The sequence below is a fragment of the Ictalurus punctatus genome, chromosome 24 (assembly GCF_001660625.3).
Source record: "Ictalurus punctatus breed USDA103 chromosome 24, Coco_2.0, whole genome shotgun sequence".
NCBI lineage: Eukaryota > Metazoa > Chordata > Actinopteri > Siluriformes > Ictaluridae > Ictalurus > Ictalurus punctatus.
The window spans coordinates 17,411,253-17,429,626 of NC_030439.2; the positions used below are offsets into that span (position 1 = coordinate 17,411,253).

At 36.7% G+C, this 18,374-nt stretch overlaps 3 protein-coding genes across 3 annotated transcripts; all 3 read right to left on the bottom strand.

Annotated features, from left to right (window-relative positions):
* Window positions 1–839: 839 nt before the first annotated feature.
* Window positions 840–2,131, bottom strand: LOC128629087 (P2Y purinoceptor 11-like). Its single transcript, XM_053675404.1, has one exon. The coding sequence runs from the start codon at window positions 2,067–2,069 to the stop codon at window positions 1,275–1,277; it is 795 nt and encodes a 264-aa protein (XP_053531379.1). The 5' UTR covers window positions 2,070–2,131; the 3' UTR covers window positions 840–1,274.
* Window positions 2,132–7,738: 5,607 nt separating this feature from the next.
* LOC108257208 (P2Y purinoceptor 11-like) lies at window positions 7,739–11,289 on the bottom strand. Its single transcript, XM_017454769.3, has 2 exons — window positions 11,159–11,289; window positions 7,739–9,550 (listed from the first exon to the last, which is right to left on the bottom strand). Exon 2 carries the CDS (start codon window positions 9,535–9,537, stop codon window positions 8,647–8,649), a length of 891 nt encoding a protein of 296 aa, XP_017310258.1. The 5' UTR covers window positions 9,538–9,550; window positions 11,159–11,289; the 3' UTR covers window positions 7,739–8,646.
* A 4,508-nt stretch (window positions 11,290–15,797) lies between these two features.
* Window positions 15,798–17,364, bottom strand: LOC108257206 (P2Y purinoceptor 11). Its single transcript, XM_047150592.2, has one exon. The coding sequence runs from the start codon at window positions 17,362–17,364 to the stop codon at window positions 16,408–16,410; it is 957 nt and encodes a 318-aa protein (XP_047006548.2). The 3' UTR covers window positions 15,798–16,407.
* Between the last annotated feature and the right edge of the window lie 1,010 nt (window positions 17,365–18,374).

The following is an 18,374-nucleotide window of genomic DNA, read 5'->3' on the forward strand; positions in this document are numbered from 1 at the left end:
TAGCTTTTCAAGCTATAAGATACGCATAGCTTGAAGTAGTTAAGCAACAGTCAAGCTACCCTTTTATAAAAGTAGTTAGCGACACTACAAGTTCCTAACAAAAAGTAGATAACTACAGTGAAGCTACTTAAATGGGCATCACTGTTAGTATGTCATGATTGTGAATCAGTTTAGGAATAACTGTGTATCATTTTGCATAAAGAAATTAAACACAACCTAAAAATAATTCAGAACAATTATGAATATATAATGTACACGTTAGGCTGCTTATCAATTTAACATGACAATCGTGTTCATCTCTATATAAGTCCTTAAATTTGTGCTTCAACTCTTGGGTATAACGTCCCCTTATAATCGAAGTACTGGATGAATTATTTTAATCTTTGGTTTGCAAAGATTACATACAAAAGGTGTTAGATTTATTATTTGATTCCTTAAGACACATGAACTTTTACAAATAAGGCCACGAATAATGGGGTTTCTCATTATCAAGACTCAGTCACCATCTCCCGCTTCATAATGGATAATAAGGATGAGTTTGTCATACTTGAATAATTGATACTTCCGATAGGTAAATAATAATACATAGAACTATTATTATTATTATTATTATTATTATTGTTGTTGTTGTTGTTGTTGTTGTTATTATTATTATTATTATTATTTTACCACTGATTATTGAATTAATAATTGAAATAATAATAAATAATAAATAAGTTAAAAGGAACTTTTTCTCTTGCTGCTCCCTTAAACTAGATGTTGAGAAATACAATCAGACTGTTGTATTTAGAACATAAAATAAATCCCTCAGAATGCACTAATAAACCTATTGAATTATTTTATTTTATGTCTAAGTAAAAAAAAAAAAAGGACTGGAATCAGTTTAGATTAGACCAAAATAAAGGCTTGGTGACAATAGCAACTGCTTACAAGCACAATCCCCCAAACCCACTGTAAAATAAAATAAGGAGTCGCATCATTAATCTTTTGGGGCTGTTTAACAACATGTGAGTGTTGAGTGTATTATCAGTTTTATTAACTACAGAAACATTATCAGCCCAAAACATGGTTGCCTCTTCCAGAAGGGTAAAATTTGGCCATAGATGAATTTTTCAATATGATAATGACCCCAAACGTACATCCAAATCAACACAAATGTTTGAAGGAAAAGAAAATAGTTTGCAATCTCAGTTTCTGGATTTCAATTCAAGGTTCTTTGACGAGTTTTCTCCAACTGTGATTTGTAAGTTTGATACATTTGAGCTCCTTCTACATCACACTGCCCTGATACTGTCAGACACAGCCATATACAGGATAGGATTGAGGCACATGTTCAGACAAGCTAATGCCTTTGACACTTGGTATCCATTACGCACATAACAATTAGTCTTGCCTTCTTCTCTCAGTTTAAAATTCACTATCTGTAGAATGTGATAGGGGACAAAAGACAGAGTGTACAAGACACAGACTAATCCAATAATCAGAGCCACTTTTTTCTTCTGGACTGAGGTGATATTTGCATTTTTAAAAACAGCCATTATTACACCAAAATATGATGCAAAAGTAACTACAAATGGGACAAAGCAGCCTATAACAACCATAAACACCCTGTAGGTAGACTTTAGGTTTGATTTATTATTTATATTTGCAAATAAGGAACATCTCTCCTTATTGAGACCTGAAAAGTAGAGAAGTGGAGATGAAATGCTTGCCACAAAGATCCAGACGAACACACTGATGATCTTGGCGTGTTTTGGGCGAATGTGTTTGCGCATGAAGATTGGTTGAACGATGGCCAGGTATCGATGAACACTGATGCACATGATGAAGTAAATGCTGACGTAGAGGTTACAGGAGAAGAGAAAGCGCTCTATTTTGCAGACAGCATCACCAAATATCCACTGCCGTTCTCTTGAATAATAGTCGATAAGAAGGGGCAGAGTGAGGGCGTAAAAGATGTCACTGATGACCAGGTTGCAGGAGAACACCACTCCCATGTGCCAGTTCTTCTTCTCCTTAGTCACAAGCAGCCACAGCACCAGTATGTTCCCCACCAGCGCCACACACATCTCCACACAGTAGATGGGAGGTAACAGGTCTTTTTGAAACGTACTGTTACAACTCCAGTTCCAGTTTCCTTTCATTTTACCGAGCCTCCTAAAAAAAGCAATACAAAGCATCTGTATTAGAATAAATCAGGAATAGTACAGGACAGTCATTTTCAGCTAGTCTTGCCTCCAGACCCATATGTGTTGTTTATCAAGTCACAACCCAAAACTAATTTCAAAATAAATGAAATGAATCAACTTTGGGGTGGTAAAGGTAACTTGTCCCAAACCGGTAGATTAGTCTTATATTACTATATATCACAAGAATAAGGACTTTTTGAAACATATCGTTACAGCTCCCGTTTCCTACCATTTTATCGAGCCTCCTAAAAACAGCAATGCAAAGCACCAGTATTAGAATAAATTAGGGGTAGTATAGAACAGTCATTTGCAGCTAGTCTTGCCTCCAGACCTATATTTGCGTTCAAACGTTAGATTAAATCTTGATACACAATTACAACTCAGTTTCACATGCTTAAGAAGTCATAATGAACTATTTTTAATGTGTTCTTTACACATTAATTGCTAAATGACATTGTAATATCCAGTCCTGGCCTGTCATCAATGTAGTCAGTTTCATATTTTCATTTCAAGGTTTACTCTAAACACTTAATTTAAAAAAAAAAACAAAACTTTACATTCTTTATTCAGATATGTTAGGGTAATTTGTAATATTTTGATGACCAAATTGAAATGTCGGTTAAGGAAAATGATGTTTTGAGAATCCAGCTCCATGATACTAATGGGTGGCCTTGAGCCTCTCTACTGTAAAAACTAAAATGTGAGGCACGGATGCTATTTAAAAAAAAATATTTATTTATTTATTTATTTTTTTATACGAAACTATTGTTTTAAGCATTGTCATGACCTAAGCTATTTATACAAAACTACTTTTGTGTTGTTTAACTACCTGAATTTGCCATCTGGTCTCTTATGTATTAACTGTAATTTTGCTGTAATAGTGCTTCTACTGTCAAAGAATGAATGCAGAAAGAGGCTTTGAACTTAGATAGGGAACTGGTATCTAATGAAAAGGAACTGGCAAAAAACAGATAACCACATGGTTAGATTATTTGAACCTAGAAATAAATGTCTTGGAAATAAAGTTTAACTGCATACCATATAAGGTAGTAATAGCTGTATTACAAGCATACTGAGTAGGAAGTAGGCTAATTTCAGCTGATGAGCATTCAACATGCTAAACCACATAAGGAGGCCCAACTGCAAAGGTTCAGGGCTGATCCTGGTCTGCTTGGATGAAGAGACTTGAGAGAGAGGTCATTTTCATATTGTACCTTTTTGCTTGTCAAAAAACGTTTGTTTTGAACGAACATGTTATCGGCTATAAGAAGCCTAATCTAATAACATTCAGAGTTGTTAGCTGTCACTCATCCACTCTGCCACCCCAACACACACACACACACACACACACACACACACACACACACACACACACACACACACACACACACACACACACACACACACACACACACACACACACACACACACACACACACACACAGAGCGCATCCTGTCAATTTACCAAGGAAATGAAGAGTGCTTACAACAGAGACTTCTTCCATAAATGTTTAATAAACATCTTAGAACAAAACCTCACCACACCAACAATTATAAGAATAACTTTGTTGAACCACAACCGCTTTTTAAACATTTTAGAATCCATTTATTATTAGTCTTAGATTATATGGCGTGTCCGTCACAAAAATCCCTGAGTATCAGCTGTTACTATAGATACAATAACATATTCGAATGGGTTTTTTAATATTAACTTTTATGTTACAGCCGGAACTACCTGTGCTGTTCTACGAAAATAGTGCACACCTTCTGACCAATCAGATTTGAGCATTCAACTATGCTACGGTATTTTATATATATATATATATATATATATATATATATATATATATATATATATCACATGAATTACACTAAAGATTTAAAGCAAAACAGTATTCTTTTTTCTTTTTTTTAAAAAAAAATTGTATCCTATTAATCAAAATCAGAATAATGTCTATTTATTTATTGAGGTATTGTTATTGAATGTAGAAGAAAGCTGAATTTGTGCAAAGGAAGTGAACTGGAAAAAAAACGAATACTCAGTAATACCACCTAGACATCCTATCAGCTTAATAGCTGACCATACTGTGAGGAAAAAGCTATAATATCATAGTATAAAGTAATACCTTACATACCTTGATTCTGTCTTGGTAAAATATTTTGTACTTGGAACTGAGTTTGTAGTCTGTTCACAGATTATGCTGAAAACCGTCTGTCACGGTGTCGTCTATGTGTAGGTGTTCATCAAGTCAGCACATCTACTCTTATCAATAGTGGCATTTCGTTTCCTGTTTTTTACTGTTGCAGCCACTACTATCTTATACTATATGTCTCTGTATGGTTAAGGTTTACGGAAATATTAATAAAGAAAACATGGGGCCATCAACAGCCTCCAGAACAGGTTCAATGTGCCTTCGCATGGCTTCCAAAAGTTTCTGGAAGTGTACTGGAGGGATGAAACACCATTCTTCCCTAAGATATTTCCTAAGTCAATTGATTTATTCATTCATTCATCTTCAGTAATTGCTTTATGCTGGTGAGGGTGCAGTGGACCCCGAGTCTATCCTGGGAACACTGTGTGTGGGAGTACATCCTGGATTGCAGACTGGAATCAATGAACACACCAACCAGAGTTACTACTATATATTTGCAAAGTGTATATGCTGTTTCTAAGGCTGTTTTTCAGGGTTTGGGCTAGGCCTCTTAGTTCCATCCATCCATTTTCTATACCACTTATCCTACAGGGTTGCCGATAACCTGGAGCCTATCCCAGGGCGCATGGGGCACAAGGCGGGTTACACCCTGGAAGATGTGCCAATCCATTACACGGCATAATCGCAGGGCACAGTGCACAACCCCCCCCCCCCCCCCCCCTTTAGGCAGTTCTATGTTTCTAATATTTTTGCAGAAACAATTTGAGGATGGCCCTTTCTCCTTCCAGCATGACAATGCCCCCTGTGCACAAAGCAAGGTTCAGTAGCCTGCACAGAGTCCTGACCTCAACCCCATTAAACACCTTTAAGATGAATTATAACGCTGATTGTAAGTCAGGCCTTCTTGTCAAATATCAGTGCCTGACCACACAAATGCTCTTTTGACTCATTGGGCACAAATTTCCACAGACATTCTCCAAAATCTTGTAGAAAATTTTCCTAGAAAAGTGGAGCTGCAAAGGAGATCAGCTGCCCACATACTTTTGGGCATGCAGTGTACTTGCATCGGCTTCACAACCATGAAATATTTCAGTCAAGATTTAGATAAGATAAGATAACATTTATTGATCCCACACTGGGGAAATTTCCTCGTTACAGCTGCTCAATTACACAAAAATAACAGATAGGAAAGAATACACATTAAATAGGAATAGAATTGAAATAAAGTATCATATATATATATATATATATATATATATATATATATATATATATATATATATATATATATATATATATATATATATAAACACAATAGGAATAGAAAAATAAGAATTAGAGTAATTAAAAATAATAATAATGGTAATATGTACACTATGGACACCTCAGTGTATGTACAGGTTAATACAAATTTGAATATATACAACAAATAATAATAATGTGTAGGTTGATGATGCAAAAAACAACAACCAGCTAGCAGTGCTACATTATGCTGTTGTTGCGTTAAAGAGTCTGACTGCTGTAGGGATGAAGGATCTGAGGTAGCGCTCTTTCAGCAGTCTGCTGCTGAAGGAGCTGCTCAGGGACCCCAGTATCTCATACAGGGGGTGAGAGGAATTGCTCATGATAGACACCATCTTAGCTAACATCCTCCTCTCCCCCACCACCTCTATGCTGTCCAGAGGGTAGACCAGGACAGAGCTAGCCCTCTTAACCAGTTTGTTGAGACATTTCCTGTCTCCTCTCTGTGCTCCCAACTCCCCAGGAAACTATTACATATAAGATAGCAGATGCTACCACAGTGTCATAGAAAGTTTTAAGCAGGGTCCTGCCCACACCAAAAAACCTCAGTCTCCTCAGCAGGTGGAGATGACTTTGGCCCTTTTTGTACAGGACATCTGTGTTTGTGGACCAGTCCAGTTTATTGTTGAGGAGAACACCCAGGAATTTATATGTCTCTACCCTGTCGATGTCAATACCCTAGATGCTCACCAGCGTAGACTGGGTTGGCCTACTATGGAGGTCGACTAGCATCTCCTTTGTACTGCTAGAATTGAGGCAGAGGTGGTTTAATTCACACCAGTTGACAAAGTCAGCGATGACCTCCTGGGAATTCCTGATCATTCTCCTCTGATACTCGTCCAACAATGATCATATCATCACAGAACTTCTGCATGTGGCAGCTGTTAGTGTTATGCCTGAAGTCCGCTTTGTACAGGGTGAAGAGAAATGGAGCAAACACTGTACCCTGCGGTGCTCCCGTGTTGCTGACCACCACTCCAGACATACAGTCCTGGAGCCTCAAATACTGTGGTCTGTCAGTGAGATAGTTGGTGGTCCATGCAGCCATGTGGCGGTCAACTCCAGCTCCCAAAAGCTTCGCCCTAATTAGTGATGGCTGAATTGTGTTGAAAGCACTGGAAAAATCAAAAAACATGATCCTCACAATGCTCCCAGTATTCTCCAGGTGTAGAAGTGATCTGTGCATCAGATAAATAATGGTGTCCTCAACCCACATGCCTGGTCGGTAAGCAAACTGTACGGGGTCTAGCTCTGAGTTCACTAGGGTCCACAGCTGTCACAGTACAATCCTCTCCATGGACTTAATCAGGTGTGAAGTTAAGGCTACAGGTCTGAAGTGGTTTGGCTCACTTGGATGCGCAATTTTGGGTACTGGAACCACACAGGAAGTCTTCCACAGTACTGGAACTCATGCTAGTCTAAGGCTCAGATTAAAGATGCGCAGGATGACCTCACTGAGCTAATCTGCACAATCTTTAAGCAGTCTGGAGCTGATTCCATCCGGACCTGGGGCCTTTCTTGCCTTGATCTTCTTTAGCTCCTTCTTCACCTGACTGAGTGTCAGAGAGAGGAAAAAAGCCAACTATTTCCATAGGGTGAACTTATGATTTCACATGACTGTATGTAAGGACTAAAATACAGCAGAATATCCAAGAAATATTTAAATGAACATGATTACATGGCACAAGTATATCTTTAGGCAGAATGCAGTCAGTAATGGAAGAATATTTCACTTATTCATCAAATTGCACGGTTTAGTAACATTGGCACCACATGTGTGTGTTTAGTTCATGTTTTATCTCAACAATGATTGCACCTACAGCTTCTTTTCTTTATGATGTAATTAGGTTAAGTCGGTGAAAATTCTATTAATGAAACATAATGCGGGCGAACATAATAAATGGAAAAAAGAAAGAAAAAGAAAGAAAAAAAGCATGCATGTTATAGTCAATGCATTTTATTCTAATGCAGGCGAACATAATAAATGAATGATGTGAATTTGTAAAAAAAAAAAAAAAAAAAAAGAACAAAAGAAAGAAAGAAAGAAAACACATGCATGTTATAGTCAATGCATTTTATTCTATTATGTTCTTACATCCAATCGATCTTAGCAGATACATACTGTATGCCATAGCTGCAACACTTATATGGATTTTATTTACAGTGCCCTCCACTAATATTGGCACCCTTGGTAAATATGAGCAAAGAAAGCTGTGAAGATTTGTCTTCATTGTTTAACCATTTGATCTTTTGTTAAAAAAAAAAAAAATCACAAAAATACTCTGCTCTCACAGATATCAATCTGTTGCAAACAAAACACAGGTTTCTCAAAAATATATCTTTGTTAAATATAGATGTGCAACAATTATTGGCACCCTTTTAGTCAATACTTTGTGTTACCTCGCTTTGCCAAGATAACAGCTCTGAGTCTTCACATATAATGCCTGATGAGGTTGGAGAATACATGGCAAGGAACTTTTTCTCTTGCTGCTCCCTTAAACTAGATGTTGAGAAATACAATCAGACTGTTGTATTCAGAACATAAAATAAATTCCTCAGCATGCACTAATAAACTTACTGAATTATTTTATTTTATTTCTATGTAAATCTAAAAATGTATAGAACTGAAATCAGTTTAGATTAGACCAAAATAAAGGTTTAGTGACAATATCAATTGCATACAAGCACAATCCCCCAAACCCACTGTAAAATAAAATATAGAGTCGCAACATCAATCTTTTGGGGCTGTTTAACAACTTGTCAATGTTGAGTGTATTATCAGTTTTACTTACTACAGTAACATTATTAGCCAAAAACATGGCTGCCCCTTTCAGAAGGGTAAAATTTGGCCATAGATGAATCTTTCAACATGACAATGACCCCAAACATACATCCAAATCAACACAAATGTTTGAAGGAAAAGAAAATGGTTTGCAATCTCAGTTTTTGGATTTCAATTCACGGTTCTTTGACGAGTGTTCTCCAACTGTGATTTGGAAGTTTTATTCATTTGAGCTTCTTCTACAGCACACTGCCCTGATACTGTCAGACACAGCCATATACAGGATGGGATGGAGGCACATGTTCAGACAAGCTGATGCCTTTGACACTTGGTATTCATTACACACATAACAATAAGTATTTTTGTCTTCATTCAGTTTAAAGTTCACTATCTGTAGAATGTGATAGGGGAGAAAAGACACAGTATACAGGATGCAGACTAATCCAATAATCAGACCCACTTTTTTCTTCTGGAGTGAGGTGATATTTGCATTTTTAAAAACAGCCATTATTACACCAAAATATGATGCAAAAGTAAGTACAAATGGGACAAAGCAGCCTATAACAATCATAAACACCCTGTAGGTAGACTTTAGGCTTGATTTTACATCTAGATTTGCATATAAGAAACATTTGTCACTATCGACACCTGAAAAGTAGAGAAGTGGAGATGAAATGCTTGCCACAAAAATCCAGACGAACACACTGATGATCTTGGCGTGTTTTGGGCGAATGTGTTTGCGCATGAAGATTGGTTGAACAATGGCCAGGTATCGATGAACACTGATGCACATGATGAAGTAAATGCTGACGTAGAGGTTACAGGTGAAGACAAAGAGCTCTATTTTTTCGACAGCATGAACAAATGTCCGCTGTCGACCTCTTGAATAGTTGTCGATAAGAATGGGCAGAGTGAGGGCGTAAAAGATGTCACTGATGACCAGGTTGCAGGAGAACACCACTCCCATGTGCCAGTTCTTCTTCTCCTTCGTCACAAGCAGCAACAGGGCCAGTATGTTCCCCACCAGCGCCACACACATCTCTATACCGTAGATGGGAGCTAACAGGTATTCAAATGTACTGCTACAGTTCCAGCTCCTGTTTCCTACCATTTTATCGAGACTCCTAAAAACAGCAATGCAAAGAACCAATATTAGAATAAATTAGGAATAGTATAGGACAATCATTTGCAGCTAGTCTTGCCTCCAAACCCATATTTGCATTCAAACGTTAGATTAAATATTGATACACAATTAAAACTCAGTTTTACATGCTTAAGAAGTCATAATGAACTATTTTAATGTGTTCTTTACATTTAACTTTAAGAAGCTTCATATACTGTTTTTAATGGCTAAAAGACATTGTAATATCCAGTCCTGGCCTGTCATCAATGTAGTCAGTTTCATATTTTCATTTCAAGGTTTACTCTAAACACTTAATTTTTTAAAAATAACTTTACATTCTTTATTCAGATATGTTAGGGTAATTTGTAATATTTTGATGACCAAATAGAAATGCTATGTCGGGTACTAACGGGTGGTCTTGAGCCTCTCTACTGTAAAAACTAAAATGTGAGGCACGCATGCTTTAAAAAAAAAAAATAAATAAATATTTTTTTATACGAAACTATTGTTTTAAGCATAGTCTTGACCTAAGCTATGTATACAAAACTACTTGTGTGTTGTTTAACGACCTGCATTTGCCATCTGGTCTGTTATGTATGTACAGTCATTTTGCTGTAATAGTGCTTCTACTGTCAAAGAATGAATGCAGAAAGAGGCTTTGAACATTGCAAAGGAACTGGCAAAAAACAAATAACCACATGGTTAGATTATTTGAACCTATTTGATCCTGGTCTGCTTGGATGAAGAGACTTGAGAGAAAGGTCATTTTCATATTGTACCTTTTTGCATGTCAGAAAACATTTGTTTTGAACGAACATGTTATCGGCTATAAGAAGCCTAATCTAATAACATTCAGAGTTGTTAGCTGTCACTCATGCACTCTGCCACCCCAACACACACACACACGCACACACACACACACACACACGCAGCGCATCCTGTCAATTTACCAAGGAAATGAAGAGTGCTTACAACAGAGACTTCTTCCATAAATGTTTAATAAACATTTAATAAATCTTAGAACAAAACCTCACCACACCAAGAATTATAAGAATGACTTTTCTGAACAACAACCCGTTTTTGAACATTTTAAAATCCATTTATTATTAGTCTTAGATCAGCTGTTATTATAGATACAATAACATATTCGAACGGGTTTTTTAATATTAACTTTTATGTTACAACCGGAACTACCTGTGCTGTTATACGAAAATAATGCACACCTTCTGACCAATCAGATTTGAGCATTCAACTATGCTGCGGTATTATAATATATATATATATATATATATATATATATATATATATATATATATATATATATATATATATATTATCACATGAATTACACTAAAGATTTAAAGCAAAACAGTATTCTTTTTTTTTTTTTTTAAATTTGTGTCCTATTAATCAAAATCAGAATAATGTCTATTTATTTATTGAGGTACTGTTATTGAATGTAGAAGAAAGCTGAATTTGTGCAAAGGATCTGAACTGGAAAAAAAACAAATACTCAATATTCCCACCTAGACGTCCTATAAGCTTAATAGCTGACCATACTGTGAGGAAAAAGCTATAATATCATAGTATAAAGTAATACCTTACGTACCTTGATTCTGTCTTGGTAAAATGTTTTATACTTGGTACTGAGTTTGTAGTCTGTTCACAGATTCTGCTGAGGACCGTCTGTCACGGTGTCGTCTATGTGTAGGTGTTCATCAAGTCAGCACATCTACTCTTGTCAGTCGTGTCTACTCTTGTCATTTCGTTTCCTGTTTATACTGTTGCAGCCACTACTATCTTATACTATATGTCTCTGTATGGTTAAGACTTATGTAAATATTAATAAAGAAAACATGGGGCCATCAACAGCCTCCAGAACAGGTTCAATGTGCCTTCGCATGGCTTCCAAAAGTCTCTGGAAGTGTACTGGAGGGATGAAACACCATTCTTCCCTAAGATATTCCCTAAGTCAATTGATTTATTCATTCATTCATCTTCAGTAATTGCTTTATGCTGGTGAGGTTGCAGTGGACCCCGAGTCTATCCTGGGAACACTGTGTGTGGGAGTACATCCTGGATTGCAGACTGGAATCAATGAACATACCAACATACCAGAGTTATTACTATTTATCTACAAAGTGTATATGTTGTTTCTAAGGCTGTTTTTCAGGGTTTGGGCTAGGCCTCTTAGTTCCACCCATCCATTTTCTATACCACTTATCCTACAGGGTTGCAGAGAACCTGGAGCCTATCCCAGGGCGCATGGGGCACAAGAAAAAGAAGAAGAGAAGTCTGTTTTACCAGAAACCTCTTTAACAGGAGTGTACAAATCAATGTGAGCTAGCCAGTTATAGCTGAAGTGCTATAAAGTGAGCGTAGCTTCTTCGGGACCTATTTCCACTTACAGAGCCAAAATGTACGAAACATTTGGTCATATTGTGTCTAAAAAAGCAGTATTTCACTTGCAATTTGTGATCAGCTACACTTCTCAGCCTGTGGCTTTGTGACTGCAGCTGAAATAGCTGATGTCGATATTCAGTTTAACCACAGTCAAGCTTGTGTCACATATGTGTTAGATTTTAAATTTTGTAACGTCCAAGAGTTACTTAGTTCCCAAGCATGGGCAGTAACGTGTTACATTTACTTCGTTATGTTTACTTGAGTAACCTTTTGAAATAAAATGTACTTTTAAGAGTAGGTTTAACTGGCCATGCTTATACTCTTAGTCAAGATCATTTTTAATTACAGAAATGTACTTTTACTTCGCGACATTCAGATGAGTTCCTCCAATACTGTTAAATGTTAATGAGTATGTGTAGTTTTTATAATTTGTTTATATCATGCATAATGAGGTCTCAAGTCTCGCGATATGCTCCAGTGGTCTGATTGTTGATGAAAAAACACACACACACACACAAACACACACGTGTGTATCTCATGAAGTTAGTTAGTTAGTTAATTGTACTTTAATATTCAAAAATTTTCAAATTGGCTGAAAAATTGGTCTTTGACTTCGGCATACTATCGCAATACAATTAACAATACACAACATCCACTTTAACATCAAAAGCAGGAATAACCTCTGATTTGCTTTCTTTCAAATATGATCCACATTATGAGAGAAATTAAATTTACAGTCAGTCATCACTAACGATAGCGAATAACACTGAAGATTTAAAGCAAAACAATATTCTTCTTTTGGTAGTTTGTGTGCTATTAATCAAAATCAGAATCAGGTCTGTTATTTATTTATTGAGGTACTGATATTGAAGCTAGAAGAAGGTTGAATTTGTGCAAAGGAAGTGAACAGGAACAAAACCAAATACTAAGTAATACAATCTATACACCCTATAATCTTAATAGCAGACCATACAGTGAGGAAAAAGCTACCGCATAGTGCATGATATTTTAGTATAAAGTGATACCTTACATACCATGAATCTGCCCTGGTAAGATGTTTTGTATTTGGTACTGAGTTTGTAGTCTGTTCACGGATTCTGCCCAGATAGCCCGTGACGTTTATATGTATGTGTTCAAGTCACCAAATCTACTCTGATCAATAGTGGCATTTCATTTCCTGTTTTTACTGTTGCAGCCACTATTGTCTTATACTGCATGTCTCTGTATGGTTAAGGTTTACTTAAAAATTATTAAAGAAAACATGGGGCCATCAACAGCCTCCAGAACAGGTTCAATGTGCCTTCACATGGGTTCCAAAAGTCTCTGGAAGTGTACTGGAGGGATGAAACAGCATTCTTCCAAAAGATATTCCCTTACTCTGGGAACAATGTGTGTGGGAACACATCATGGACTGGACACTGGAATCAATGATCACACCATCCAGAGTTACTACTATATATTTACAAAGCGTATATGCTGTTCCTGAGGCTGTTTTTCCAGGGCTTGGGCTAGGACTCTTAGTTCAAGTGAAGACTAATGTTACTGATACAACATACAAAGACATTTTAGACAATTGTATGTTTCTAACTTTGTCGCAACAATTTGGGGGATGGTGCGTTCCTGTTTCAGCATGACAATGACAAGGATTGGGTGCCAGTGATTAGAACTTGCTTAGGGAGTGCAGGTGGAATCTGTCTTATTTATAACCCTCTCATATCTAGTGTCATGGTAAATTGTAAATAGTCTGCACTTATATAGCGCTTTTATCCAAAGCACTTTACACTGTGTCTTATTCACCCATTCACACATACACTCACACACCAATGGTAATGCAATGCAAGGTGCTAACTTACCATCGGGAGCAACTTGGGGTTCAGTGTCTTGCCCAAGGACACTTTGGTATGTGGAGTCATGTGGGCTGGGAATCGAACCGCCAACCCTACGATTATTGGACAACCCGCTCTACCACCTAATCCACAGCCTCCCATTGCTATTGAGGTCTGTGGTGTCATTATGCCAAGAGCTAAAGAGTCCAGTAAGGCCTTCAGGAAAAAAAGGTTGTGGATGCCTATAATTCTGGCAAGTGATTGAAAAAGATCTCCAAATTATTTGAAATACATCATAGAATAATCTACAAGTGACACAGATTTGAAATGACTGCCAATTTGTCCAGAACTGGCCAACCCAACTAATTCAGCCCAAGAGCAGTCCATCTGATGCAAAAAGAAGTCTCCCAGATCCCCAAAATTTCATCACAGGATCTGCCAGTAAGCCTTGCAGCTGTTGGAGTCAAAATGCATGCTTCTACAATCAGAAAGAAATTACACAAATTTGACTTACATGGGAGATGTGCCAGGAAAAAGCCTTTTTCTTTCTAAAAAGAACATTATAGCAAGAGTATAATTTGCCAGTGAGCATATAAGCAAAGACCAGGCCTTTTGGAATAATCATAATAATAAAATTTTGGATCTTTTGTTAAAAACAATTCACAAAAATACTCTGCTCTCATGGATATCAGTCTATTGCAAACAAAACACAGGTCTATCTAAACAATAATTGCAACAATTATTGGCAAACTTTTAGTCGATACTTTGTGCTATACCTCCCTTTGCCAAGATAACAGCTTTGAGTCTTCTCCTATAATGCCTGATGAGGTTGAAGAACACATGGAAAGGGGTCAGAGACCATTCGTCCATACAGAATCTTTCCAGATCCATCACATTTCGAGGTCCACGCTGGTGGACTCTCTGCAATTCACCCCACAGGTTTTCATTATGTTCCTATGGATCCCTGTCATTAATGTATTCATTGTCACATTACCATTTCAAGGCTTACACTAAAGGTTTAAGTGTTTAGAATAATTTTACATTCTATATTCAGACGTTCTGTTGCGTTGGAATATTTTGATGCCCAAATATAATATATGGTCATGAGCGTTTCTAACATTTGAGGCAAAGAGACAAAATTTGAGACATTTTAAAAAATATATTCCATAAATAGGTCAGGCCAAGACTATGCCTAGGCCTGACCTATTTATGGAATATATTTTTTGTAAATGTCTTTTTGTCTCTTTTTTTTTAAATTGTAAAATTATTATGTATAGTTATATAGTATAGTATAACCAGGCAGACAATCTAAAGGGCAGTTAAAAATCACAAACAATAAACAGGAAAATGGTCAGGCGTTGAACAAACAGACTTAACTAGGCAACACAAGAAACTGTGCAGAAATGAGGTCAAAACAGAAAAAGCAAACATGATATTTTGAAGGATTGGTAATGACAGAACACAAGGTAACTGAGTGTATACATCCAAAGAGTACAGTGAGGGAAAGCCCTAATCCAGTGTGCTTGTGAAGTGTGAGACTGATTGAACCTAGGTGTGATGTGTTGGAATCTGGGTGATTGCGAGCAGGGAAGTGTGTGTCTGTGTGTGTGTGTTCTGAGTAGTGAAGTCTACGGTGGCCATATTTGTAAGCTGCAGTGTTTGCTGCAAACTTGAACTCGTGGATGGTTACAACTACTGATACTGTACTGTACCAAGCTACTGATACTGTAGCTTTTCAAGCTATAAGATACTCATAGCTTGAAGTAGTTAAGCAGCAGTCAAGCTACCCTTTTATAAAAGTAGTTAGCGACACTACAAGTTACTAACAAAAAGTAGATAACTACAGTGAAGCTGTAACTACACTTAACGTAACTAACTACACTTAAATGGGCATCACTGTTAGTATGTCATGATTGTGAATCAGTTTAGGAATAACTGTGTATCATTTTGCATAAAGAAATTAAACTCAACTTAAAAATAATTCAGAACAATTATGAATATATAATGTGCACGTTAGGCTGCTTATCAATTTAACATGACAATCGTGTTCATCTCTATATAAGTCCTTAAATTTGTGCTTCAACTCTTGGGTATAATGTGCCACTTATTTTTTACCACTGATAATTGAATTAATAATTGAAATAATAATAAATAATAAATAAGTTAGAAGAAACTTTTTCTCTTGCTGCTCCCTTAAACTAGATGTTGAGAAATACAATTAAACTGTTGTATTCAGAACATAAAATAAATCCCTCAGCATGCACTAATAAACCTTTTAAAAATTTTTATTTCTAAGTAAAAAATATATATAGGACAGGAATCAGTTTAGATTTGACCAAAATGAAGGTTTGGTGACAATAGCAACTGCATACAAGCACAATCCCCCAAACCCACTGTAAAATAAAATATGGAGTCACAACATTAATCTTTTGGGGCTGTTCAACAACATGTCAATGTTGAGTGTATTATCAGTTTTACTAACTACAGTAACATTATTAGCCCAAAACATGGTTGCCTCTTCCAGAAGGGTAAAATTTGGCCATAGATGAATTTTTCAATATGATAATGACCCCAAACATACATCCAAATCAACACAAATGTTTGAAGGAAAAGAAAATAGTTTGCAATCTCAGTTTCTGGATTTCAATTCAAGGTTCTTTGACGAGTGTTCTCCAACTGTGATTTGTAAGTTTGATACATTTGAGCTCCTTCTACAGCACACTGCCCTGATACTGTCAGACACAGCCATATACAGGATGGGATTGAGGCACATGTTCAGACAAGCTAATGCCTTTGACACTTGGTATCCATTACGCACATAACAATTAGGCTTGCCTTCTTCTCTCAGTTTAAAATTCACTATCTGTAAAATGTGATAGGGGACAAAAGACAGAGTGTACAAGACACAGACTAATCCAATAATCAGAGCCACTTTTTTCTTCTGGACTGAGGTGATATTTGCATTTTTAAAAACAGCCATTATTACACCAAAATATGATGCAAAAGTAAGTACAAATGGGACAAAGCAGCCTATAACAACCATAAACACCCTGTAGGTAGACTTTAGGTTTGATTTATTATTTATATTTGCAAATAAGGAACATCTCTCCTTATTGAGACCTGAAAAGTAGAGAAGTGGAGATGAAATGCTTGCCACAAAGATCCAGACAAACACACTGATGATCTTGGCGTGTTTTGGGCGAATGTGTTTGCGCATGAAGATTGGTTGAACGATGGCCAGGTATCGATGAACACTGATGCACATGATGAAGTAAATGCTGACGTAGAGGTTACAGGTGAAGACAAAGCGCTCTATTTTGCAGACAGTATGACCAAATATCCACTGCCGTTCTCTTGAATAATAGTCGATAAGAAGGGGCAGAGTGAGGGCGTAAAAGATGTCACTGATGACCAGGTTGCAAGAGAACACCACTCCCATGTGCCAGTTCTTCTTCTCCTTAGTCACAAGGAGCCACAGCGCCAGTATGTTCCCCACCAGCGCCACACACATCTCCACACCGTAGATGGGAGGTAACACTTCTTTTTGAAACGTACTGTTACAGCTCCTGTTCCAGTTTTCTTCCATTTTACCGAGCCTCCTAAAAAAAGCAATACAAAGCATCTGTATTAGAATAAATCAGGAATAGTATAGGACAGTCATTTTCAGCTAGTCTTGCCTCCAGACCCATATGTGTTGTTTATCAAGTCACAACCCAAAACTAATTTCAAAATAAATGAAATGAATCAACTTTGGGGTGGTAAAGGTAACTTGTCCCAAACCGGTAGATTAGTCTTATATTATTATATATCACAAGAATAAGGACTTTTTGAAACATATCGTTACAGCTCCCGTTTCCTACCATTTTATCGAGCCTCCTAAAAACAGCAATGCAAAGCACCAGTATTAGAATAAATTAGGGGTAGTATAGAACAGTCATTTGCAGCTAGTCTTGCCTCCAGACCTATATTTGCGTTCAAACGTTAGATTAATTCTTGATACACAATTACAACTTAGTTTCACATGCTTCAGAAGTCATAATGAACTATTTTTAATGTGTTCTTTACACATTAATTGCTAAATGACATTGTAATATCCAGTCCTGGCCTGTCATCATTGTAGTCAGTTTCATATTTTCATTTCAAGGTTGACTCTAAACACTTAAGCTTTTAAAATAAGTTTACATTCTTTATTCAGATATGTTAGGGTAATTTGTAATATTATGATGGACAAACAGAAATGCTATGTGAGTTAAGAAAATTTATGTTTTGTTCATCCAGTTCCATGATGCTAACATGTTGTCAGCAAAATGGCCTCAGACTGAGGTTCGCATTGCACCGCCCCCACGTGACTTCATGTCTGCACGCGGTTTGGACGCAGTAGAGAACAGTACATGCAGACAGACAGGTAGAGACGGAAGCCGTACATTAGATACTTTATTCTGCAAGTATTTAGTATTATTTGCGAATTTTATTTGCATGTTCAAAAAGTTAGCTAAACAAATTATAGCTAGCTATATGAGGTAACAGAACTTATGTTAGTTGCGTTTTTATGTCTTTATAAACATAAACACCTATTGTTATTTCTTTCAATAAATA

Coding starts and splice junctions, on each gene's coding strand:
- LOC128629087 (XM_053675404.1), bottom strand. CDS start 2,069: ATGTGTGTGGCGCTGGTGGGGAACATACTGGTGCTGTGGCTGCTTGTG.
- LOC108257208 (XM_017454769.3), bottom strand. CDS start 9,537: ATGGTAGGAAACAGGAGCTGGAACTGTAGCAGTACATTTGAATACCTG.
- LOC108257206 (XM_047150592.2), bottom strand. CDS start 17,364: ATGGAAGAAAACTGGAACAGGAGCTGTAACAGTACGTTTCAAAAAGAA.